Source organism: Podarcis pityusensis, assembly GCF_964106645.2.
Source record: "Podarcis pityusensis genome assembly, chromosome: 2".
NCBI classification, from domain to species: Eukaryota; Metazoa; Chordata; class Lepidosauria; order Squamata; family Lacertidae; genus Podarcis; species Podarcis pityusensis.
In genome coordinates, this window is record NC_138029.1 from 3,226,654 (window position 1) to 3,253,352 (window position 26,699).

General features: G+C 47.5%; 1 protein-coding gene across 7 annotated transcripts in view; it reads left to right on the forward strand.

Annotated features, from left to right (window-relative positions):
* Positions 1-26,699, forward strand: part of HDAC7 (histone deacetylase 7) — a 181,232-nt gene that overhangs the window by 58,641 nt on the left and 95,892 nt on the right. For 2 of the 7 annotated variants that reach the window (XM_080989854.1, XM_080989852.1), the window contains one exon: positions 10,865-10,939. The exons of 2 other annotated variants lie outside the window; for them this stretch is intronic. Coding sequence is in view for 2 of the 5 variants with exons in the window: in XM_080989852.1 (XP_080845978.1) it covers positions 10,865-10,939 (75 nt within the window). In the remaining 3 variants the exon portion in view is untranslated. Of the gene's footprint in view, positions 1-10,674; positions 10,940-11,275; positions 11,400-26,699 lie in introns of those variants that run through there. 3 more of the 7 variants (XR_013981400.1, XM_080989851.1, XM_080989856.1) reach the window with 3 other exon arrangements.

The window sequence follows — 26,699 nt, forward strand, 5'->3', positions numbered from 1 at the left end:
GGTGCCACAACAGTGGCTTAGAATGGAGTGCAAGAGGCGGGGGGAGCCCAGGGCGCAGCTGAAATTTGAAAGCCCAAAGTACGCCACTAGCAGCTCCAGGCTCAGTGTGAAGAACATGGCCTATCACTCCCACCACTACCACTTTCCACTTATGCTCTTCGTTGGCTCTGCTGCCACATGCTGTGCCAGCCAAGCCCCAAAGGCCTTCCAAAGGTCTCATGCCAGGGTGAGTAGTGTCAGGGTCACAGGAGCATGCTTTTGGACACAGTTCAAAGATGGCGATAACTCTTCATTAGCAAAAACACAACCTCCACAGACTTGGTTGAGTGTCAGGCCTAAGGAGGAGAACACCTCATTCCCAGGGGCCTTCCTCCATGAAAATCAGTTGCCAAGACTGAAAATCCCTGCCTCCTCACAACAGTCTATGTCTCCTCCTTTCCAGGGCTTTCCCCAAGCAATTGGAGATTGTGCCTGCCTGCAACCAACCTCTCCTCGGCCCTTTTCATACTACTTCTGGTTCTGGGACACAAGCAGAGAGGGGAGGTTGTTGCAGCAGGAGGGGGAAGCACCTGTGACTCTTCACCAGCCTGACTCCTCTCTGCCTCTTGGCCTCCCTCATCCCACTCTCCTGCTTGAGCTTCTGCCTCTGATTCTGGACTTCTGTCTGCCACAGACTCTCCCAGCTCACCAAGCCCCATTACCTCTTCAGCTTCTGCCACCTCCTCCTCCAATCTTCTCCCTCTTCTGCCTCTGACCACTCATTGTTGTCCCACCACCCCTTCCCAGGCTCTGAGCCTTCTTCCCTGGGGGCTCCCCAGCTGGTTCCTCCCACTATTCCTCTGCGTACAACCAGTCCACAACGTCCAGAGACAAAGGTGGGTGGAGCAACTAATGTGAATTTTCCTTGTGTACAGTAGGCCAGTTCCTACACATCTTCACACCCTCCTTATCTTCCGCCAAGGCAAGCAGGAGGCACTATCAGGATTCAGGAGCACATTCTAGCTGCAAAAACTTGGAGAGGTGAAGCAGGGTGAGGGATGGGGAGAGTTCTAAGAGCCAGCTCTAGAGGCCAGGGGGGGCTGCATTCGGACCTTGGGCCTGAGATTCCCCACCCCTACAACATGCAGGCTCTTACCACACGGGATCTGAAGGCACAAGATGGTGCAGCAACTGTAATGAAGCTCAGCTGGTCCAGATCTGGCCCATGTGGGGATGGGAGATTGCATGGGAACCCCCTGTCCATTGCCCTGCCTGGAGTTCCACAGAGGAAAGATGGGATAGAGAGATGTACTCAATAAATAATTATGGGGAGAGCTTCTCCTGTTAAGTTTTTGTATGTCACACCACTGTGAACTACACATGCGATCCTGTCAGGAGGAGGATAAAAAGTTGGCAGTCCTAGTCAAGGGAGCTTGCTCTGAACCTCTGTGTGATTGTTGTGTGTTTCTACCTTGGTTATTTATGAGTGCGGCTTCCAAGGCTGGGGGGGGGGGCACATCCACATTCGACCTTTTGCTAGAGTGTGGCTCTGGTAAATGGGGATAGTTTGCACAGGCGGGGAACATCATTCACTTGCCCTGACACTGCGGGTTCTGGCAGCCGAAGCCAGGTTACGATTGCCAAGACACCCTGAGCAGAGATGAGAAACAAACATATAACAGGAAACAGGGGCAGCAGGGGCTTCAGTGTGTAGGCACAGCTGCAACCAGAGCTTCGGTCTTGGTGCAAAAATAGTGTATTTGAGGTGCAAACTCAAGGGCTGGAGCCATTTACCACCGGAGACCCATCAGGCATAGGCTGGGGTGAGCTGCCTGTGCAAGTACAAGTCACATCTACACCATACATTTCAAACACATTTAAAGCGCATTTGGCCTTCCACAATCCTGAGAACTGTAGTTTGTTCAGGGTGGGGGGAATTGGAGGGGTAAACTATAGTTCCCAAGATTCCTTAGGAGAAGACATGTGCTGTGAATGCATGGGGTAGGTGTGGCAGTAACTACTGGTCAGGGATTCTAAATTTTAAGGGAAGAAATCTAGGGTACAAATGGAATGATAAATGCAATTCAGATGCTTAAAGTGCTTTACAGTCATTACCTAGTTGGAGTATTTGCAACAGCTCTGTTGGAAACCAATGTGCTGTCATTGTTAAAGAGTGTCCAATGAGGACCTGGGAGGCCAGGATTCAAATTCTCCCACTGGGCCACGAAACCCCCTCTCAGCCTAACCTACCTCACAGGGTTGTTGTGAGGATAAAATGGGGAGGAAGACAATTACATGCACCTTGGAGAAATGGAAGAAAGAATGATCCCCCATGCTGCAGGTGGAGGGGCGGGGAGGTGAGTGAGTGAGTGAGAGTGAGAGACTTCGCAAAGGCCATCTAGTGACTTCATAGCACATTTGAACTGGGACGCCCTGATCTGCAGCTCCATCTCTTAGCCATTATGCTCCGCACAGTCCTGTGATGTTTGTGGCAAAACTATAATTGGCGCTGGTTAATGGTACACAAATGTAGCTTGAAGGAGGGAAGGGCCGAGTGGGGCTTGTGCCTCTTGCGCTCTCCCTCTGTCTCTCTGTGTGTTGATTTTTCTGAGAACGATCCATTGGCCATAAAATAAAAGAGTTGCCATGCCATGGTTTATATTGTTTGGGGCACGGGGAGTATGTTAACATTTCCGTCAGTAAATGATGTAGAAAGTAGGTCAGAGAGGCCCCTAACTATAACCAGACTCTTTCAGAGGAACGGCACTGCCGCCGCTGCACCCAGCTGGTTCTTTCGCTTTAATTTCCAACATAGCATTTCTGTCCCTCCTGTTGGAGGAAAGAGACAATCCTTTTAAAAAAGAAAAGAAAAAGAGTCAAAGGCAGCATGGTAGAAAATGGTGCTTCTCATGGTGCTCATTTCTTTACTGCCATCTTTAGCTGAAACAATTTTGCAGGGTTGTTGCTTTTTTAAAAAGCACTGTGAAAATCTGAGAACAGAGACAGACAACTGTTTTTAAGAATGCAGAGAAAGTGGTTGGCAGATGGCTCTGCTTCCTGTATTTTTGTTTGCCTACTGGTCAAACAGGTTCTGTAGGTTTTAAAACAACAAAAACCTGCAAAGCCTGTTTTCCAGAGATAAAACTGTAACGGTACTATGTACATTAGGAGCACTGACCCCTTCTTCCAAGCTACCTACAAATCTTAGGTGGGGAGAAAAAACACACTATTATCTGTTTCCAAACATTGTGGGAAACTGGTTTGAATGGTTGAAAGAGAGTCAGACTGTGGGCATCAAGGAGTCTGTCACATCACCTTCACCCCTCTGAAAAAGCACCCAGCCCTTCACTTCTGCAGAGTTCCCAGAATGAAGGGGTAATTATTGTAAATACTAGTCCTCTGTGATGTGACCGTCTCCAGGCTGTCCATTTGTACTGGGCTTTTCAAGTGTGTGTTTGTGTTTAAATCAATGTAAAGTCATTTAAAGCAAACCTCTCTCCTGTACCACTAGGAGACAGCACCATAGGATTGGGGCTGGGAAGGGGGTCTCTGCATTCCCCTTGAGCAGAAGATGGCCCAAACTGTAACTCTCCTGAAAGAAGTAGAAAGAGGAGCAGAGCAGTTGCTCACAGTCTTGTTTATTTGGAATCAAATGTAGGACACACATGCACTGCAGGCAACCTTTGCTTCTTTCTGGTTTTGATTTAGTTTGGGTGGATCCAGTTGCTTAGGTGCTGCTTTCCTTCTGCTCACTGCAGAGCTGCCTTCCTGAAAGAGAAACCCTGTGTTTCCCCAGCATTTCTTTTATAGTTACCCCAGAACTTTCAAGCATTTAGCTTGGGCACATTCAGCTTTATGTGTGTGGCAATAAAACAACAAAACAAAAGAAAACAGGGGAGGGCTTCCAGGGGAAATGACAGTTGGCAATCCCAGCTGCCACTGAACCCATGCACACGATTTTGGTTTTAGGCACAATCTGTGGAACATGACCCCCACCCAAATTGCTGGCTTACAGAGCCATCCCTCCGTGCTTCTGCATGAGTCACCAGTCACTTCCAGGCAACCTGTTTACCGAGCATTCATCCTGATTACATTTACACATAGCTTGTGGGGCGGTTTGAGGCTATCAGCCATTTATTGTGCATTTATTCTCATTTGTTTGCAGGGAGGTTAAACAACGTTGCCTCAAGCACCCCACATTTTCAGGTGCATTCACTGTCACTTTCTTTAGCCAGAAAAAAACAAAGTCTGATGGTGTGGGAGCAGGTTTGTTTTGTCCCACTGAGAGCTGTGTGTGCAAAGCAACAGGCAGGGCAGCAATGACATGGGGGAAGCAGTGTCTCTGTTGCATCCCACTTTGATGTGTGACTTCAGTCTCCAGGACAGATTGAGATGGATACTACCTGCCCATTTGGGGTGACAATGCTGCCTCCCTTACCTGCCTCCTGGTGTACATAGATTCTGCGTGTGGCCAAGAGAAGGGAGGGGAACATACTAAAAAAGTAAAGGTACCCCTGACCGTTAGGACATACTAAGGGCAAACCTTTATTGCTCCTCTGAGGAAACAGGTGCTTTTCTTCTTGAACTTCCATGCAGATTCTTGAACATCATCAAGGACCACATACAGTCCCTAAGTCACAGTTTGGTCCTTCCATTAGACCAGCCTTGTTGCCTTTCAGATGTTGCTGGGCTGCAGCTCACTTCATCCCTGAGCATTGGCCATGCTGACCAGGGCAGATGGGAGCTGTACTCCAAAACACCTGGAGGTACCATGTTGGGGAAAGCTGAATTAGACCATGCAGGTGGAGGCCTACAAATAGGTTTCTGGGTTGAGGAAAGGGAGTCTTTTAGGAGTCTGCTGAAGAGGGAAATTTTACCTGGTGTATCCCTTAGAAAGGCAGATCCTGTATGTGCAGCCAGCATTCTCTTTTGTGGACCCAGTTGCTTCTCATCTGCTGGCTTGAGCCAGGACGATCTCTTCCAGTCAATGGGGACATTGAAGGAGACATGAAGAGAAAAGCCCATGTGCATCCTTGCAGAGAGAGTCAATGGGTTTCTTTCTTTCTGTGCTGTTCCTTCTTTGGAAAAGGGAAGTGTAATCCAGTGGCCAGGGAAACCTCATGCAATTCTGTTTGTTAGAAATGCAGTTCCTGGTCTTTTAGAAGAAGCTGAGTTGAAGCTGGTCTATGTGTCACATCCCTCTTGAGCAAGAAGGTGGAAATTGCCTTTGCCTGATGGCTTCTCCACTTTGTCACCATAAAGGGTAGCTTTGGTGTCTCAAGTATGGGAAACCCCCACATCAGGCAGTAGAGCCACAAGAAAGACCATAATTCAGTGGTAGAGCGTATGAGGGCGAATGAGTGTCCATATTATAGCAAGTGCTACTCTGGAACTGACTGAGCTATTCCTACAATTGCAGAATGTAGCCTCGAATATCTGTAAAGCCATGTGAGCCACACCTTTATTCTATGCAACTATTGGGGGGCAGGAGTTTCCTACCTCCTTCGCACCTGGGTCATCTATACCATGTTCACTCTGAGTGACCTTGTGGCACTTGCTAGGACCTTAGCATCTTGGGACTTCTTTTTTAGTTTCACATAAATGAATTCTCTTGATTTGTACAACACATTTCCCCCACTTCCATGATAGTCATGCTCCCTGGTATATATTTTCTTGTAATGATAATCCAATTAAGCTACCTTTTTTGTGTCTTGTTTTTGTCTTGTGGGTATAAATAGCCGCATGAGAGCGACTTGTGCTAATTTTATGCCTCTTCCCTTGCTGACGTAGTTTTTGGTTTTGGTTTTGATGAGCTGGGTCATATCAAATGTCAGAGAAGCAGCCACTTGAAAGGAAGTGTAGCTCGTAACTGAGTCCCCTGGAGACCATGCGCAGGAAATGACAGCAGTGAAATGAAACACCTCCAGCCTCACTCTCATCTGGATATATGACAGCCTTGTAAATAAACTCAACAAAGGTACCAACCAGCCTACAAACTGGGCGGGGGGGGGGGGAGTGGCTCCTGCAGGCAGTTCATTGCATTTCTATGCTGGATATAGAAGAGGGGGTTTATCTCTTCTAGCATCCTGATTAGTTTCTGTGTGGAGTGCAGGGGAGGTAAGGAGTCATCTGTTCCTGCTCCTCCAGTCCTCCCACTAACCTGCATGGAATTTCTGGTTGCTTACCACTTCCAGGCTAGTGCTTAAATGCAAGATTGGCAGTGATACAGCAGGACTCTTCTCATGTACTTAAATTTTGAAAGTTTCCTCCGACTACAATAGTTTCCTTTTGCTGATGTTTGCTCTCTAGCAACCAGAGTCTGGAACAGGAGATAAAATCCAGCTATACCTGACTCTGAAGAGAAACTCTTCGCTCAACAATCTTAACTGAAATTGAAACATTTGAACTGGGGTAATAACCATTCAATTGCCAGTACCAAGTAGGGTGGGCAGATGCAAGACGCAGACGGGGATTTAATAGCTGACAAACTACATCTGCTAAAAATCCCTTCTCTTATGCCACTCTTACAAGCACACGAGTCCTCTCCTCTTTTGTATCTTTGCACCCAGATTTGGCCATTGAGGTTCATTACCTTGAGTAGGTAGGGTTGCCAGAGAGACTACACTGGGGTCTTTTCCATTATTCTGTGATATACTAAATGTGGATGCTAATTCCCACCAGCCCAACCCAGCATGGCAGGTGGTCTGGGATAATGGGACTTGTAGACCAGCATCATCTGGAGGACACCGCATGAGCTTTCCCTGGCATATACCTTTGAAAGAGCAGAGGAAATGGAAGATAACCCACCCAGTTTCTCCATCCACCCCTGTCCTGCCCCATCCTCTGTACATTACTTTTGCCAATAGGGAAGGAGCAATACAAAAGCTCTAGTAGAGGAAGAGGGCTGGAGAAGCTATTGCTTCAACATGTCTCACTTCCAGAAGAATTTAGCAAAACTGTTTTGCAAGGTGTGTGTGTTGAGCTGGCAGTTCTATGAGTGCTGAGAAGTTCATATTTGAACAATGATCCAGCTCTATTGATAACCCTTTTCGGTAAGGGAGTTGACCTTTCACCTGCTAAGATGGGGATCTAGCCCTCAAGGGACCTTTTACGTATCTCTTGCCTAGACATAGCCTTCTGCATCACCCTGATGCTGGTTTTGATTCAAATACCTGGAATAACACACATACATAGACGTACACACACAGCCTCTGTGTTTGAATAGCAGTCCCAGATCTAGCTGAACTAAAACCATTTTGTTTGCCAATAAAGTGGCAAACTCATCACATAAGGCAGGCAGTGACTCAACCGCTGGGTAAAGGCTGGCCGGTTCCTTTCTTGAGATGCCAGGTGATGACTCAGCTGCTGGGTAAATTCACTTCTTGGGACTGCTTTACTTTATCACACTTTGTAAATGCAGTGGCATTAAAGAGAACCCATAAGAAAATGCAATTAATGGAGAGTGTGCTAAAAGAATAGTCCCTTTTACTTTATCTAGAGAGCACCAAAGTTTTGTGACAGAATGCACATACTTTCCCTAGGGCCCCGTGAAGTGGAACTGGTGCCTTTTCTCATTTTCTACAGCAAAAGTGAGGAACCTGTGCCCCACCCCCAGCCACTGCGGCAGAACTCCAATTCCTATCATTAAGTATCTCCAATAGTTAGGGACAACGGGGGTTGTTGTAGTCAGCATTGTTTTGGTAATGGAGGGTTGTTGTTCCTCAGAAAAACAGAAATGCATCATATACACACCTGAGCTTCTTTCTGAGCAAATGTGTCTCAGACTGCCATCTCGGAGGCTTGCTTTGGGCAGGCAGAGTGGTTCTGCAGCAGTTTCTTCTTAGCCCTCTGCCTGCATCCTAAAACAGCAAAACCCTGTTTGGTGAGGAAGGAGAAGATTGATGATGATCACCTGACAGCCACCAGCTTTATTTATTTATTTTCCACAACAGTTCCTCCATAGAGGAACAGTTCCTCCATTCTCCAATAAACAGGATTTAAAAAATAAATAAATAAAAATGGTGTAGGGGCACTATGGAATAGAGAATAACATTTATTGTGTTTGTCCATCAACCATAGTAGAAGTTTACTCAGGGAGCTCCAAAGGGTAAAGAGAAGTATTGCTACTATTCCACCCATAAAACTGTCCATTCCGCCACAGCCTCTGTGTCACAAGGCACCACAAATTGATTTCTTTCTCTCTCTCTTTAATGTACTATCTATTTATTTGAGTTATATGCTGCCCTTTGTCAAAAGAACTCAGGGCAGTTTGCAAGACAAAAACATGAGATAAAAGCACAAATAGTTAAAACAGAAACAACAAAAGAATACCCCCAAACTTATTTAAAATGCTGTAGAATATCAATAATTACTCTTTCCCCTTCCTGGGTACATAACACAGTAATCTCTCTTTCTTAATGCTCAAAATCAAACTTTGATTAAGCATAGATTGATCTCTCACAAAGATATCTCAATCCAATTAGGTGTTGTAGTTTTTAAAAAAGAACAACAACAACTTGGGATATTATCCTTTTGGTAATAAAGGAATGAGAAGTGTGAATTAACAATAGAATACTAAGGAAACAGCCCTTCTCTCTCCCCCCCCCCCATGCTGTGCTAGTTCTCATCTCTTCAAGGCTGCCTTCCTAAGCACAAAGTGGAAGTAAATGCCATTAAAAACAAGTTTACGCAGTTCATGCACAGTTACCTGTTACTAAGCCCCATGGAATTTAGCAGGACTTACTTCTGAGTAAGTATGCTATCAGTCACATTTAATTTACATTGAAAACAATGGGATTTAAATCATTATTAAGCATTTGACTGGGACCCATGTCTGCCCCTTGAGTTCAGTGGGGCACCTCATTGGGCCTCCCCCTCCCCAGGTAAGCAGAGTGTGGCTCAGACTTGCATGTTTCCTTTCCTTGGAATGTGTGGGGAAAGGTAAATGACTTCTATCAGTCTTGACCCTCCAGGTGTTTCAACTGCAGCTCACATTAACCCCAGCCAGCAATCCAAAATATCTGGAGAGCACCAGTTTGGGGAAGGTTGCCTCACCTGTATACTTTGTTAAAGCAATGCCCGTTTTGTGTTTGTTTGGGGTTTTTTTTTAAAAAAAATTCTATTTATTTTAAACAAGGGAATAGAAACAACACAGGTATTGTAAAAAGTTGACATGGGGGGGGGGGAGGCTAAATGCAGACTTGCATAACCAAAGAAATAACTTTAGTTTTACTTGAGGAAGAAAGATGGGGGGGGGGGGGAGGGTAAACAAGGTATTAACATGCCATACACAAAACGAAGGTTGAAGCAAGTCTGTGAGGGCACCAAGTTGGGAGTATGTATTTTAATAATAATAATAATAATAATAATAATAATAATAATAATAATATATACTGCCCTATACCCAGAGGTCTCAGGGAGATTTACAGAATAAAATCAGAATATAAACCCACAAAATACATGATCAAAATAAAAACAACCCAGCTATAACCCAATATTCTTCACTGACTCCTCATTCCCTGGCAGGGAGGGGCATTCTTTTGTCATTCACATCAGGTAGCCAAATGTCTTGGGCTGGCTTGGGTTGCCATGTGTCCTCTTTTCCCAAGACATGTCCTCTTTTTCGTGGATAGAGTTGTCATAGGAATCCATAGTTAAACGTAGAAGTCAGCAAATGTGTCCTCTTTTTTGCTCTTCAGAATATGGCAACCCGAAATTAAATGAAATTAAATTCAGTTTGAGGCGGGTGTGGGAATCAGTGTGCGCTTTGAGTTGTATAGTATCGAGTCATGTCATATAGTATCAAAATAAATTTTGTGATATACAACCAGATACAGTATCCACGCCTCTCTCAGGAGCATTGGCTATTCTTCCGCAGTTCTCCTTGACGTGATGTTGTGAACAGGGAACAAACATGAAAGTTCAGAGAGGCTTCTTTATGTTAATGCGTGTTTGCCTCAAAGGAGACCTAAAATGCATGAGATTACCCGGCTAAAGGCAAGTTCACAGCTCTCACTGGGATTGTACGTACTTATGGTGCCCATGTCAGAGACTCATATATAATAATATTTTGGGGATGATTCGTGTCCTTATGGAGCTGCTTTCTTTTGTACTTTCTGGATGACCCATGATCGTATTCTAAAGTAGTTGGGTTAAATATTATCAATCAAGGAATCAAGTTGCTTCTTTCCCCCCGTGTATTTCTTCTCAATAATTAATTCGGTGTGGCGCCAGCAAATTTTTATTCTAAAAGTCCGGCCCAGGACAAGAGAAGCTTTGGAGCCGCTGGCGACGGGGCTCCGCGCCCGAGATCCCGGCAGCAGATGGAGCGCTTGAACAGCAAACTTTCCGTCAGCCCGCCTCTTGGCTGCGCTTGCGCCAATCGCGAGCGCCCCTGCCGAACAATGCGGCTCCCCCGCCCCTCCCGTGCGGGTTTCTTTCTTTCTCTTGCGCCCCCCCCCCCCCCGCTTCCCTCCCGCTGCTGCTCCTTGTTCGCCGGCTCCTCCCCCGCCGCCTTCGCTGCGCTCGCTGCCGTCGGGGGGTGTGAGGAGAGCGGGCGGGCGGGGAGACTCGGGGCCGGGCGCAGGTGGATCCGCCCGCGGCTGCCGAGGGATGGAGCGGGCCGGGATCGCCGAGCCCCGCCGCTGAGCTCGACTTTCTCTCCGCCGCGAAGGACAAAAGCGTCGCGGGCTTGATGGCCGCGGGAGCAGCCGGCTCGCTGGTCCGCGCGGAGCCGTGGATGTGAGCTCCGCAGGCGGGCTCGACGGGGCTCAGCCGGCGGAAGGAGAGCCCCCCCCCATGCCCGGACTGCACCCTGCGCTGGGCAGCGGCAGCGGCAGCAGCAGCAGCGCCACTCACGACGCCGATTCTCTTTTCTCCTCCGCAGATGGACTTAAAGGGCGAGCAGCAGGCGACGAGAAGGGCGTGAGCGCCGACGGCGACCGCGGCGTCTCCAGCCAAGGTAAGGCGCGAGCAGCGGCGCGCCGGGGGCGACTCTCCGGCCAGGGCGGGTCGGCCGGTTGCGCCCTGAGGGCGGAGGGGCGCCGGCTGCCCGCGCGGCTGCGCTTGCGAAGGGCGCAAAGGGAGACGGCGCTTTGCCGGGGATGCGCGGCAGAAAGGGAAAGGAAGGAGGCGGCGAGGCCCGCAGAAGCTATTTTTTGCATCTCTCTCTCCCCCCCCCCCGCGTGACTCGGCCTGTGTGTGTGTGACAAGGCGAGGGACTTGGCCGGACCGCCCGCGAGAAAGAGAAAGGGGAGGCGGAGGCTTGCCTTTCCTTTCTCTTTCTCCGCCGACGGGAGGCGGAGAGGCCGCGTGCTGTGCCGAGGGCAAGGTTTGTTGAGAGCCCGGGGCTGCAGTCCCAACGACGCGCGGACTTCGAGGGAAGACTCTCACAAGTTACTGGGGCTTCCAATGAACGACAGGTCAGACTCGTGGCTTCCTGGTGGTTCATCTCGTTCCCCAACCTCCGCCCCCCCTTTAAGGCGCGCGATGTTGCCCGGAGTGTCATTGCGCCCCGTTACATGTTCTTTGGGTGCATGGCTTTGACGTTGTTCACTGCGGCTTGGCTCACTGGCGTGAGTTGTCTAGATCCTTTTGCTTCCTCCCAATCCTCCTTCCCCAGTAATGTTCTTCTAGAATCATAGAGCTGTAAAGCTGGAAAGGACCACAAGGGTTCATCTAGTCCAACCTCCTGCAATGCAGGAATCTTTGGTTCATTCTGGGGCTCAAGCTCATAACCCCAATAACTTGATAATTAATGTCAAGCTTAATGACATTAAGCGTAGCATACAGCAGATGGTATTTTTAAAAATGTGTCTTGTGTTTTCAAAACGCTTTATATATATATCGCCTGATTGCAAATCTCTCTCCTCGCCGCATTGCATTTATCTACCTGTGGACACAGACGAGTTTTCCCTAAGTTGTTCTCAGCATCCCGCTTTTCAATTTATCTGAAATCTGCAGCTTAAACTGGGACATGGTGTGGCCTTTACACTTGGGAAAGGGTTGTACAGCTCAGTGGTGGAGTATCTGTTTTGCATGCAGGCTCAATCCCTGGCGTCTCCAGGTAGGGCTGGGAATATCCCCTGCCTGAAACCCTGCAGAGTTGCTGTCAGTCAGCATGGACAATATTAGTTAGATGGACCAATGATCTGACTTGGTATGAGGCAGTTTCCTAGGTTCTCGGGGCCTTGGGGGCTTTTAAGGGCCAGGCCCCAGGTCTGCATGAAGACCTGGCGATCTATTCCTGGTTTCCACGAGGGAGCAGTGCTGCTTTGGCTGAAGCAATGGGTGGCACTAGTTGGCCTTTGGATGAGTTCCAGCTTGCTCGACACATTTAATAAAGTGTAGCTTTAAAGCCTCTGCACACCCACACACAGCCCAAGTTAGAAATGTCTGTGAGAAGCTCTGGATGTAAAGAGATGGTTCGTGATGCGCTGGTGGTGCTCCTTTCATCCTCATTCACCATCCTTTTGGAGGTAAGAATCACTTGGGGACTTTCCATTGTGCTCACAACTGGTCAAAGCAGCACAGCTTAGCTGTCTTCGCAGTCTTGAGGTGTCTGTCTGTCTGTGTCTCAGCCTTATCCACAGTTAACTTTTGCCACACACTTTCTGGGCACAGGTCCGTGGTTTCCCAGTCCACACTGGAGCGCTCTTCTTTTCGCCCCGGAGCTTTTGCTATAATAACTCACTCTTTAAAGCTGAAGGGCAACAAACAGCAATTCGAGTTTTCTATGAATTGCAATTTGGTGCGATGCAGCAGTGAAGAGTGGATTTTTGTGGGAAAAGCTTCAGAGCCAAAATAGAGCACTCGGACCTGGAACGTGAAAGTGCAGGCTGTGCCTAGAAAGTGCAGAGGCAAAAGGTAAGTGTTGATAAGCTCACGGTCTTGTCCCTATACTTGATCTTATGACTTGGTGCAGATGAAAAGTCAACACACTTCAGGCTTTGGTAGTTAGTATGCACCCACCTCTGAATGTGATACTTTGTTAGGTTGTTGTCATGGGACCTTGAGTGCAATCTGTTTGAAGTTTGTGAAATGGTCAGGAACAAGAGTCCTCAAAATGTGAGGAGGACCTCTCTTTCGGGATGTTAACCACACTGAGAGAGTGTGGTTGAGCAACAGACCTGGCGATGTTCAGTGGGCATGAGAACCTTTTTCTCATGTTATTTGCATTGTAGGGCAGGAATGAAGGAAAGTTTGACCCTCCAGATTCTGGTAGATTCCAGCTCCCATCATCCTCAATCATTGGCTGGGGATCCAGCAACACCTGGAGGCCTGCAGGTTCTCCCTCTGTGCTGTGGGATTGAGTGTAACTGCACCATTGGTGCTGTCTCTTGATGTTTATATGTTCAATATGGACAAAAGGGGTGGATAGTTGTGATCAGCGGCTCATAGGAAACTACTATATCATGAGGTAAACCATTGGCCCATCTAGCAACTGTATGGTCTACCTTCCCTGATGGGCAGGTGCTTGGAGATGCCAGAGTCTGAACCTGGGGTTTTCTGCATGCAAAGCAGATGTTCCACCATGGAGCTGTGGTTCCCTATTAAGAACATGACTACTTTTGTGTAGGTGGTCCATGCAATCGTGACCTCTGAATGAGTGGGGTCTTCAGTTATTTGCAGCATCCTTAGATGAGCAGCTGCTCATGCATAGCCACCCTTTTGCTGAATGTGCAGCCCTCATAGGAACATAAGAAAAGCGTGGCTCGGTCAAGCCAATGGTCCATCTAGCCCAGCATTCTCTTCTCACAGCGGCCAACCAGATGCCATTAGGAAACTCACAAGCAGCACCTGGGTGCAAGAGCAACTCTCCCCTCCGGAGGTTTCCAGCAACTGGTATTCAGAAGCCTTGCTGCCTACAGCCAAGGACAGGCTTATGTGCACAGTCCCATTCTACCTTCTGCGTGTGATCAAGGGCTTAAGGGACTTTGGTTTCTCTCCTTCCAGAGTCAGGATACACACATTTAAAGCTGGTGATCTCCAACGGGGCACCCATGGACACACAAGCTCCCACAGAGGTCTTCCCTGATGCCCACAGGATTCACTCCCCTGCATCTCCCCCCTCTTGAAAGCAGCTTGAAAGAAGACATTGTTTGGAGCCAGTAGAGTAAGTTGTGGTGTGCACTTGGTTGCAGGGTGTGTGCAGCGCACATGGGCTCATGGGCCCCAAAAGGCTGGCAGCCCTGGTTCTAAGATATCTACTCTGGAAACTAGGGAGAAGATTTCAAGCACTTCCTGGCTGAGGTTGTACCATTCTGGTGCTTTTAGTGTTTCCATCTGACATGTAGAAGAAAAAAACCAGAAAACGAGAGAGGTTGGAAATCTGCTATTTTTCTCTTACGTTATCAAACATTTTTAGGGTTTCAGTCCCACCAGGCAGGTTTATCCCAGGTGTAGGTGTTGTTGACCTCTGTATCACTCTGACTTGTTTGTATCTCTTAAAAACTCAAGGCTGTAATTTTACACTTAACACTTAACCTGGGAGTAAGCCCCACTGAACGTGTGTAAGATTATGCCTTTAATTTTGGAATGAAGTCAAATTCTAGAGTGTGCGTTTGTGCTTTTCAGGGAAGAAAGAATTCCAGCAGGTGAGTTTCTTCCATCTCAGCAGCACTTGGGTGAGACATGCCCCACCTGGTGATATTCTTGCCTCCCCCCCCCCCCCCGCCAGCCTTGATATGCATTACCTAAAGGTGCAGGATGAGCCCTCTCCCATCTTTCTCACCAAATAAGATTTTTGACTCCTCTCTTTTGAGGCCTTGCTCATCTTTGCCTGTTATCTCATCCTGATCTATACCATCCATATTTTGATTCAGGTTACTGGATCTATTTTGTGTTTTCTAGAGTCAAACTAGGGTTGAGGGACAGACCATACAGCAGCCTCCTGATGCATGCCACCCAGGAGCGTGAAGAAAGGAAGGGGAATTGTAGTCCAGCAGAACTTGGAGGGCCGCAGGGTCCCATACCTGCTCTAACAGGCGTGGGTATCTCAACAGGCTTTTGACGAGCAGCATCAGACGAATCCATCTTTTCCACAGAGCTTTTTAAACCCTTCTCATGAGTGGTGGTTGAGCTGGCTAGATGCAAAAAGGGGACAGGAGGCTCCTGCACTTTTAATAGTTATTTGGTAGAGGGGATTTTGGCGTGCAACAGTTAAAGGTGCTCCCTGTCCTTTCTTTGCACCATGGCAGGTTTTTTTTGCAAAGGTCTAGGATGTGGAGGGGGAAATGGCTGTGCAATTAAAGTTTTAAGCACCCCAATTCCCTCTCAGCTCTGATTTGCAAGGTGAAGCAGCCTTTAGGTTGAGTTCCAACCTGTAGCTACATCCCAAGTGTTCAAAGGGTTTTGTAGTTTTTTTGGTACAGATCTGTTTGTCAACACATACCTTAGTCCTGATCAGCCCGTGCAGAGGAGAGGGCAGCTGGGTACACTTGCTCTGGGCCTCTGTGTGCTATGCTGACCAGGCAGTCCCACCAGGAGCTGGCTGCTTTTTTGTTTGAGTTTATAACTTTATTCCTGGCTAGGCCTCAGACAAGATCTGTGTGCACCTGGTCCTCAGTGTATGGTGGTCCTAACCTCATTTCAGATTTGGGGTGTGTGCCCACCCACCCCACTCACACACGAAAACAAGGACCACCACAGCCAATCACAAATGAACAGCCACACCCTAGGCCAACCCCAACCTCTCTCACCACCAAAGGAACACAAGTGAACAGCAGAGAACCTGCACAAGCAATGCTGACACCAAACCCCACATATAGTAAGCAAAATAGAAACATCACCACCCGACCCCACCCCCACCCATCTCCCCCCCTCCACCTCTTTCCCCCTATTCTTCCTAATGTCTCAACAAATGAAACTGATTTGTAAAAATGTTACATGGTAAAAATATGAGAGACAGACATTACATATACTTTTGTAAATCAAGAAAATCTTTAATAAAAATACATTAAAAAAGAGATTTGGGGTGTGTATGTGAGTGGTGCAGAAGCTCAGAAATCACTGCTGTTTAATTGTGTCAAAGCGATGATTGGAGGGCACCTGATGTAGCAGTCTTACTGAAGCTGGCCAGGTCTGTGCCTGGTCTGCTGGCCATGCTGGCTGGGACTGATTAGAGTTGGAGTCCAACATTTGGAGGACCTGATCCAATTTGCTATGGAAACTACTGACTTTGGGGGTGAGGCTGGTACTTGTTAAGGTCCCTTGCAGAGAGAGGCAACTAGATTTTGGCTTAGGAGTGCTGCCCCATGGACTGAACTATTCCATGTGCTGCTGCGGGTGGTGTTTTAGTGCCAGAGTTCCAATGGGGAATTCCACTGCCATGGCGATTCCGTAAGGAAAATGCGTCAGAAGCTCCTGCTCAGTGTTGTGTCTGGTGTCTGCGATTGCCTTGTGGGACTTGCGCTACAAGAAGCTCTGAGTCCTGCCTTTGCACATCATTGAGCACATCATTGGTTCAGAAGGAACCTCCGGCGTGTGCACATGTGACGGGATGATGGCAACCTAAATCTGCTGAATTCCGCAAAAGAGGTGCTGAAAATGGATGAAATGGTGGAAAACACTTCTCAACTTTCCTCTCTGTCATCATTTTATTTTGTGCTTGTATTAATAGCCAGACCTGTGAAATTCATGTTCTCTTGTGCTATTTGGGTGGGTGGGGCTGGGGGAACTGGCATGCAGCTTTGCTTCTGAGCAACCTCTGCTTTCATCATGGGTACGTTTACATTTTTTGGAAAATGTTCAAGAGGCGTTTGCTGAAGTCTCAAGTGAGAGGAGGGTCAGTCAAAGCTTCTGGCATTCAGAGATTAGTCTCCTCTTTTCGCACTGGGGCGATGGCTTACTATTTATCTGCCTGTATGCCAGATAAGTGGAGGGGGAGATCTGCCTTGTTTCACAGGGAGCTGCAGCTAATCCGTGCTTCTTGCTCTGTGTCTGCCACCCATCCACACGCCTTCCTCTTTAAATATGCAGCTCAGGTGGTACAGCTGCTCCTGGATTGTACCATTTCAAACTGCCTGTTACCTTTCGGTGGGGTGGGAGAGACTATTAAATTCTTCCCTGTATTCAAAAAGCAAACATCAAAAACTAGATGGCCTTGCTATACTCATCTGCTTTCCTTACATAGGGTTTCCCTTTCCTCTCCACTGCCCCATGGCAAAGCATTCAGGCATGTGATTTCCCCACCTGCAGTCAAAAGTGGGACACGTCTTTCTTCTGCCTCAGAGTTGGAAGCTCAGATATGCAAGCCAGGTGCCCCGTGGCTCCTTAAACCAAGGTTACACTTGCCAAAAGAGAATGCCTAGTTGCCATTTTGGGGCAAGACAACGCTAAAGTTGTATTTTTCAAATGATGACTGACTGTGGTAGATTCTCAGTGAAACATCTTCCTAGTTCAGATGACAATCTTGAGCCAGGTTAAAAACTTTGAGAACTTAAAGAAGAAAAAGCACTTGATCCAGGGATGGTGCACATATCCTTTTCTTAATGGTGTGTGCTCCTGCTCTGGCTGCACAGAAAAAGCATTTTGGTTCCTGAAATTCATTCCAATTGTGCAGATAAAATATAACTGGTGGAATTCTACATGATGGGGTATTGGTGTGTAAAAACAGTCAAGATCCAATGATTCCCCCAGGCATGCACCTCCAGATGGTGGAGATGTCGGGCCTCATCCTGGCGCCCAGGCATCTTCACTCGGTCGCAAGTGGTCGATAGGCAGGTGCAAAATATGCCTGGCTAATTTCGAACACTGACCTCAGTTGTAGTTTCGGATCAATTTCACCCTATATTTTCTGTTTTTTCTTTCTTGTTCTCATAATTTGTGAACCTTTGAGCAACCTCAAACAACAGCCCTGTAAAGTAAGTCAGAATTATTATCCGTGCCCTGCCTTTTCCAGATTGGGGGGGGGGGGGCTGAGACTTAAGAAAGAATGGCTGACCTAAAGCCACCCAGTGTTTTCATGGCAAGATTTGTAGCTCAGGCTGCGTATATACTATACACTTAGAGCACGAGGCCTTCATGAAAGAATCCTGGGAACTCCACAGAGCTACACTTCCCAGCATCCATAACAAACTACAATTCCCAAAATTCTTAGGGGGAACTCATGTTCTTTAAATATATGCTATACCAGCGCTGATTTTTTCCTGTAAGCTGTCCTGGCCAGTGCTTTGTGTGAAACCAAGTATGTGTCCTAAAATGTGGTCCCAACGTCCTGTGCAATGTTCCTCAGCAGGCAGCCTATGTTTAAAGTGTTCTTTGTTTGTAGAATGTTTGGAAAAACATTGCTGTCTGTAACCCCTGGCCTTTTCATTCCCTTAATCCGTGAACTTGCCATGCTCTGTCAGGCATGAGATCTCCCAACATTGGCAGTCTTTGCCCCAAAGAGACTACAGTGCATACAAAACAGAGGGAAAGGATGTATGATTCACCCTCTTCTCCCCCACCCCCACAAAAACATGATCTGGTTTCAGAATTATGGTGATAGGAACTGGGGTGCAATTGAAAAGGCTGTTTGCTAGTTGAAATAATAATTTTAATAAACTGTAGCCCCAGTGTAGAATCAGATCTGAAATCATTGCTAGCTGTTTTCTTGTACTTTCAGCATTCTTGCCTCTGCTCACTGCCAAACTGTTCAGTGGCAAAGATTATTTCATAGCGACCTACCGGTATTTCCAAAAGTTTTCTGCTTTCAAGCCTTGTTCTGCTAAGGGTTAAGGTGCTATTGGTCTGCTCCCACCCCTTTAAGGTGTGCTTGAGAATTTTCCAAGAACCATTAGAAGCCGGGCATCTGGGTTCCAGCAGCTATTTATAGCCTGGATAATAGATCAGAAAGCCACCTGAGCCTGCCAGCTGCCTTTCTGCTGGGTTTTATTTGAATGCTCTTCAGAGGCAACAGAGTGCATAACAAACAGTCACTCCAAAAAAACTCCTGTAGGCAGTTCCTGGTAGAGCAAGTGAGCAGGCTTGGCAAATGGACACTGTAAACCGAGGAAGTGGCTTTGGGAGGCAGCTGGGGAGCTTCTTTTACTGGGCATCTAGAAATACATAATTCCAGATATGGATATTTTGAGGACAGGGAGGGGGACACACATACATGCAAATATTGGGAATAAATTGAAATATTTTCAGCTTGACACTATAGGCCAGGCTTCTGGGCAAAGAGTCAAAGCTGCCTTTTCACACACACAAATTTCGTGCTTCAGCAGACTTTTGATTCCAAACGGGGGGAAATGTGCATTTCTGGAAATTCTAGATGCATGGTGATACATCTTTGTTTTGATGTTTTAAAACTGGGCCACTGTCTTAGTCACAGCCCTCCACTGTGTGGACCACCCTGACTGGCCCCCATTCTCCAGGTGAAGTCCCAGCCTCGCCAGGGCTGAAAGCTGGAGGACATGCAGATAACCTTTAAAGCAGGGGTCAGCAACCTTTTTTAGCCATGAGCCGGTCCACTGTCTCTCAGACCTTGTGGTGGGCTGGACTATATTGGGGGGGGGGGAATGAACAAATTCCTATGCCCCACAAATAACCCAGAGATGCATTTTAAATAAAAGGATTCATTCTACTCATGTAAAAACACTGATTCCCGGACCATCCGTGGGCCGGATTGAGAAGGCGATTGGGCCGCATCCGGTCCACGGGCCTTAGGTTGCCTACCCCTCCTGCCTCCTCCCTCTCCCCCCCCCCTTTGTGGGCCGTAAGTCAGGCTTGAGGAACCTTAGGCCTGGGAGCTGAATGCGGCCCTCCAGACCTTGTAACTCTTCCCAGGTCACACCCTCACAGAGAAGCTAGCCAATTATACAAAGGTAAAAATTCATGTTAGTGGCTTAGGCTACGTCTACCCCTGCCCAACCTCCCCCCCCCCCCCCCGGTGTGTGACTCTCTGGAGGAGTGCATTCTTTGGGCTTAGGAAGGTTGGCCATCTCATTTGGAGCAGCTAGAAAACACAGAGGAAAACGTCCGTCCCTTGATTATTGGACTGCTAGTGGGAGGCAACAGAGGCTTCTAGTAGTTGGGCCGTGGCGCTTCTGGTCCGAGGTTTCTGTGTGTCCTGTGTGCTGGTTCACTGTGCCCCTTCTGATCATGCAGGCCTATCCACTTCCAAGCTGATGGGCTTGTGGAATCAGGCCCTAGTCATTGGTGGTGGTTTTCGCCTTTTAGGATTCCTGAAGTCTTGCTGCATGAGATGTGGGATTTGAAATGGTGCATTGAATACTATATCCTGAGAATTCCAGCTTCCAAAGAATAGCACTTTTTCTTTCTTTCTTAGCTGAAGAATTCCAAACTGTTGTACTTTCCACATGTACCATCTCCACAGACTGTGTGTGCCTCAAAGAGTGTCTATTCTGTGAAGGCCCTTCTGGAGCCTCTGAGATGCATGTTGCACATGGCCTCCTCCCCACATCCTGTTTCGGCATTCCTCTTTTACGCTCCAAGCGTGCCAGTCCTGGATACATGAAATTTCATGGACGGCATCTATTCTTAGCCCACCAGCTAGTTGAGTAAGTCACGTTGCCCAACAGCAGTCATGAGTTCAAGACTTTTGAGGGTGGGGAAGGGAAGCGAGATAAGAATAACAGCTGTAAACATAGAGAAGGGGGAGAGGAACATGACTGATTCCAGCCCAGATGTTTTAAATTCATGATCATCTAGCTCATTTGACAGGAGAGCTATAAATTACGGGGTTGTGTCTGTATTAACGGAGTCTGTTTGAGAGAGGAATTTTGTAGAGTTCTCTAACTTCTATAGCTGCAACAAGAGGTACTTTAATGCTGGATCCTCTCCCCCTCTAGACTCCAAGCAAAGCCTGTTCCCACCTCTTCTCTGACCTTTATTTCTGGCCATTCTGACAGTGTTAAGCAACAAAGAGCATGTCTTTTGTAATAGCCATTGTGACCTAGTGGTTCAATAGGGATGGGGAAACCTGTGTGTGTGTCCACCCTGATATTGTTGGGACTCTGTTGACCCAGACAAGCATGGACAGTGGTCAAAGATGATGGGAGGTGCAGTCCAGAACAATCAGGGTTAGGGTCATGTGGAGGCCTGGGTTCAACTTTCTTCCTTGGTGGCCTTGGGCCACTCATGTGCTCTCAACCTAACCAACCTCTTAGGGTTGTTGTGAGGATCGGAAGAGAGCCTTGTATGCCCCTCTGAACAACTTGCAGGAAGGCTGAGATAGAAAGGCAGCCTATGTACCCAGATCAATATAGGTGAATGCATGGACCATGCTTTCTTACCCCTTACTGCCATCATCTAAACTGTGGCCTAAAAGGTAGGCTGAGCTGCCCCTCTGTTTTCTGTGTGTTTTGATGTGAACCCCCACCCCCTTAAACACATAACATACATAATTCTAGCCAGAGCTTCTGTTGCAATCTAAACCTAGAGCTGCTGCTGGGAAACTGTTCCCCTCCTCCTCCGCTGCCCCCCCCTTCTTCTGCCCAAAGGCACAAGCTGCTGATTCCCCCTACCAGCTCCTCGTGACTCTAAATGGGAGGAAAGTGCCTATTACTCTGCAAATGTCTCATCTGTGATTTGGAAAGGGATGATGGAAAAGTGCCAGACCAGCACTCTCTGTGCAGTGACGAAGCTGCATGCTCCGGCACTGGGGGCGGGGGTGTGGCGCGCCACCCGTGGGGATGTGGCGTCAGTCCTGGGGGTGTGGCGTGCCGCCCACTGGGGCGTGGCACCTAGCACAATGGGGGGTGCACGGCGCGTGTCCAGGGGGCGGCCACGATGGTACCCCCCCTCCCTGATGGTGCCAGGGGCGTGCGCTCCCCCCACCCGCCCCCGTTCCTCCACCAGTGGCTCTGTGGGGATGGTGTGAGCGTGACTTGTCTTTCACCCTCAATTCCACAGTGTGCAAAATTGGCACATGGGAGAGTGTTTTCTCCAGATATCATGGACCCCTGTCAACCCAATGCGGTCAGAGAGCAGGTGATGGGAGCTGGTGTCCCAGGTTAAGGAACAATGTTGGATGTGGAGCTGGGCAGTGCAGGCTCAAATCCTTTTCCCAGCATGAAACAGATGTGGTAGCCTTGTCAGCCATTGTGGATCTTCCAAATCTCCTAATAATCCTCCAAGCAACTCCTGGGCTGCATGTGGCAGAGTTTGCCATGTGGATTTTTTATTAGCTGACCCAGAATGTCAAGCTGGTTGGTTTTGTTTGTTTTTTGCTGTGCAGTGAAACTGGTCCTCAGTAACGGTCCCTGGGACAGTTAGGGCTTGCATAACAAGTGCACACCTCTTAGCTTGCTCCCAGTGTCAGCACACCTGATGTATATGCAAAGGTGAGCATGAATGACAAGGCTCCAGCCCAGCCTTTGTGCCTTTCTGTCGAGTGAGTGGCTTCTGTCCCAACTGTGTGGGTGATGCAAATCTCTCCTTTGCTGCAATCAGATGAGGCGAGTGATAATGGCTTGGTGTGTGGAAGAGGAAGGGCAGGTTCCAGGGTGGAACATGGGGGATGCTATCTCCCTGCCCACGTCGAGACATTTGCCACCTGTGCTGATCTCCTCTCACAGTTGTGACAGGTCCATGCTGTGTGGGAACTTCTTTTTTTAGGTCTTTTGCTGTTTGCCTGTTGTTTTGCAGCCTGCCAGGGCAAACTTCCTCACCCCCACCCCACCTGCACCTTCTCCTTATGCACCCAAAGAGTGCATGAGAGCAAAGCAAGGCTAGAGGGAGGAGGACAACACAGGCATTGCTAGCTTCTCTTCAAAGATGAAGAAATGGCAAATTCTGTGCAGAGTTGCCAGGAGTGTGTTGCAATCTCAGGTCACATAGTGCATAAACTATGTATAAATGCCAGGGACTCTTACTACCTTCTTATTTCTGATTGGATATAAGGCCCTAGCACTGGGCATGATCCAGACAAAAGTTAAGAGCTGAAGTCCACTTGCAGATGAATCTGCCTTATATTTGCCTACTGTTATCTACACTGATTAGCAATCGCTCTCTGGGATTTCAGAGCAGAGGTCTTTCTTTCCCATCATTTTGTACCAGATCTTTCCAACTAGAGATGCTCAGGATTCAACCTGCTCTGCTTTTGTCCCTGATATTCAGCGGGTGCTTCCCTGTGGAAATCAATAGCACTTTTTAAAAGGGGCCATGTTTGGGCTAGACTGCTGCCACTGCTAACTGTTAACAATTCCTGTTTTGTCCTTGTGCTGCAGTGTTTTTTTAATCTCAGGTGTAGGAGGCTTGTGAGGGAAGCAAATCACCAGGCAATAGGTTTTTGCCTCTTCTCTTGATCACACACTGCCCAGCTGTAGCAATGCCAGCTCCTGAATGGGAACTCCATGCATGTGATTTTACAGTTCTGCAACCACAACACAGTCTTTTTCTGAATGCCAGCTCCCATGCCACAGGTTCTCTCTTTTGTGCCTTCTAGCTGTACTGGCACATGTGTAGAGAGCAAGAGAGCCTTTGGTTATCTCCAGGGATAGGATCCTTAAAGATTTCTTTATCACATCTAGCACAGAGCTTTCCAAACTGTGTGTCGCGACACGTTTGTGTCTCGGCTCCAGTGTGTAGGTGTGTTGAGCGAATGCTCCCTACGCCTCCCAGGGCTGGAAAGGGGTTAGTTTAACCTCCAGTTTGCTAGTAAAACTGAATTACTGTGTTGCGAAATGATGCATGTCTAAAAAGTGTGTCACCAACATGAAAAGTTTGGAAAGCTCTGATCTAGCAGTTACATTTGAGATCGCTGCTGGTTGACTCACTGTGTATAGTCATAGAGTTCAACATTTTCAGACCGGGACCCACCTTTTAACCCCAATGTACATTTAAAGGTAAAGGGACCCCTGACCGTTAGGTCCAGTCGTTCCCGACTCTGGGGTTGCAGCGCTCATCTTGCTTTATTGGCCGAGGGAGCCGGCGTACAGCTTCCGGGTCATGTGGCCAGCATGACGAAGCCGCTTCTGGCGAACCAGAGCAGCACACGGAAATGCTGTTTACCTTCCCACCGGAGTGGTACCTATTTATCTACGTGCACTTTGACGTGCTTTCAAACTGCTAGGTTGGCAGGAGCAGGGACTGAGCAATGAGAGCTCACCCCGTCGCGGGGATTCGAACCACCGACCTTCTGATTGGCAAGTCCTGGGCTCTGTGGTTTAACCCACAGCACCACCCACGTCCCGTACATTTGGGGACCCATTTATTTTTACCAGATATTTGTATAGTGGTAGTTTTTTGTTGTGACCCACCATAGATCAGGCTGCAACCCATCAGTGTAGGGATGAGGAAATGGTGGCTCTTTGGGTGTTGTTGGGACTACAACTCCCATCACTCCTTGCCATTGGCCATGCTAGCTAGGGCTGATGGGAACTGTAGTCCAATAGCACCTGGAGAGCCCTAGGTTCTGCCCATCCCTTTAGTAGTGGGCTCTGACCCATCAGTTGAAGACCAGTGCTGCCTAAGTACCACAGGTAGGGTGTCAGCTGCAGTTTCTGCAAGTGCAGGATTTGGTTCTAGATGCAGGAGAGGGCAGGAAGATGGAGAACAAGTTCTGTGATGAATAGTTGGAGAAGGGGAGACTTGTGATGTAACAGCATTCTTCAGATACCGGAAGGTGCAAGGAGTTGTTTTCTGCTTCCTTGGAGGCAGAAGTAGATAAGTTATTTTATCGTTGCCTATTACAGTGGTACTTCAGTTTTCGAACAGCTTAGTTCCCAAACAACAACGCTGCAAACCCGGACGTAGGTGTTCGAACTTTGCCTCAGAAGCCAAACGTGCTCCTGAGCTTCCATTTTCACTGCTGCACATCTCATTTGAATCCCCCACATAGTAATTAAGGCTTTTTTCATCCCGTTTTACCCTTGCGTGGCAAATTTAAGTCCCCCCCCCCCTCGTAATTAAAGCCTTCCATTTCTGACTGCAGTGTTCTGAGGTGATATTTGGTGCTTTTGTTTTCGCTTTTTTGTGTTTTTGTTTGTGGGGCTTTTTCATTTTTGTGACTGTGGCTTGTTTTTTCTTTTGTGATTGATTGATTGATTGATTGACTGTAGAAATGGATAAAAGCCCCCCATCCAAACAATGACAATCATCAGTGCAGGTAAGAATTTATTTTATTATTATTTTTATCATCTACAATACTATCTTATTTATGTTATAGTACAGAACATTGATTATTGCTTTCATTTTATGGATCAATGATCTTGTTAGATAGTAAAATTCATGTTAAATTGCTGTTTTAGGGGTTGTTTTTAAAAGTCTGGAACGGATTAATCCGTTTTTAATTACCGTATTTTTGGCTCTATAAGACTCACTTTTTCCCTCCTAAAAAGTAAGGGGAAATGTGTGTGCGTCTTATGGAGCGAATGCAGGCTGCACATCTATCCCAGAAGCCAGAACAGCAAGAGGGATTGCTGCTTTCACTGCACAGCGATCCATCTTGCTGTTCTGGCTTCTGAGATTCAGAATATTTTTTTCCTTGTTTTCCTCCTCCAAAAACTAGGTGCGTCTTGTGGTCTGGTGCGTCCTATAGAGCGAAAAATACGGTACTTTCTGTGGGAAAGTGCACTTTGGTTTTGGAACAGACTTCCAGAACGGCTTAAGTTTGAGAACCAAGGTACCACTGTATTGCATTCCTACCACATTTTTCCCTCCAAGGACCTGAAGGTGGCAGACATAGTCTCTCCTCTCACTCCATTTTATCTGTACAACAACCCTGTGAGATAGATTATGTGGACTGCCTCCGAAAATGATTTGGAAATTTCAGCTGGTGGAGAATTTGGTGGCTAGGTTGCTCACTGGGGCAAGATGGTTTGCGCATACTACACCAATCCTGACCCAACTGCACTGGCTTCTAGTTGGTTCCTGGGCCCAATTCAAAGTGCTGGTATGGACCTATAAAGCCTTAAATGGCTCAGGACTTCAGTACCTCAAGGACTGCCTGTCCCTACATGAACGCAGATCCTGTGACCAGCCTCTTCTTTGTGTGCTTCCCCCACAAGAGGGGGGCAACAATAGAATGGGCGTTTTCTGCGGTGGATCCCCATCTGTGGAATGCTGTGCCCAGGGAGGTTCAGCTAGTGCCTTCGTTACATATCTTTAGGCACCAGGCAAAACCATCCTTCTCCCAGGCCTTTGGCTAATTAAACAATATATGGCCTTTAAAACTGTTGGGGTTATTGGTTTTTTGTTTTTTGTTTTGGTTTCGTTATAGTATTATTTTTGTGCTTTTATATTGTAAGCTGCCCTGTGATCCTTGGATTGAGGACAGTAAAATAAGTAAGTAAGTAAGTAAGAAAGAAAGAAAGACTGATAGACAGTGACTAGCCCACCCAGGGAGCTCCATGCCCTGGCTGGGTGGGGTGAGGACTTGAGCCCTGGTCTTCCAGGTCCTGGGCCCCACCTTCACTATGCAATTAAAACCCTTTTGTACCACTTTAAACAGTCATGGTTTCCCCAAAAAAACCCTCCTTGTGATTAGCTGTGCCAGAATAAGTTCTGTAAAACAATTTCTTTTAAAAATGGAATGAATTCATTGTGCTGCATTAGAGAAAAGCAAAGTTTTGCATAATTTCTGCTTGTCGAGAATCCAGCTTTTTCTTGGCACAGAATTGTTAATTGATTGATTTTAGAACAAAGTTTTCACGGTCCAGACAAGGAGGGCGGTTGTAATCAGTTTGTAGCTTCAGTCTTCAAGCTTCAGAAAATTGATTGGGTGTAACCAATAAACCAAAGCTTTGATTACAGTTTAAAATTTTATCTAGATT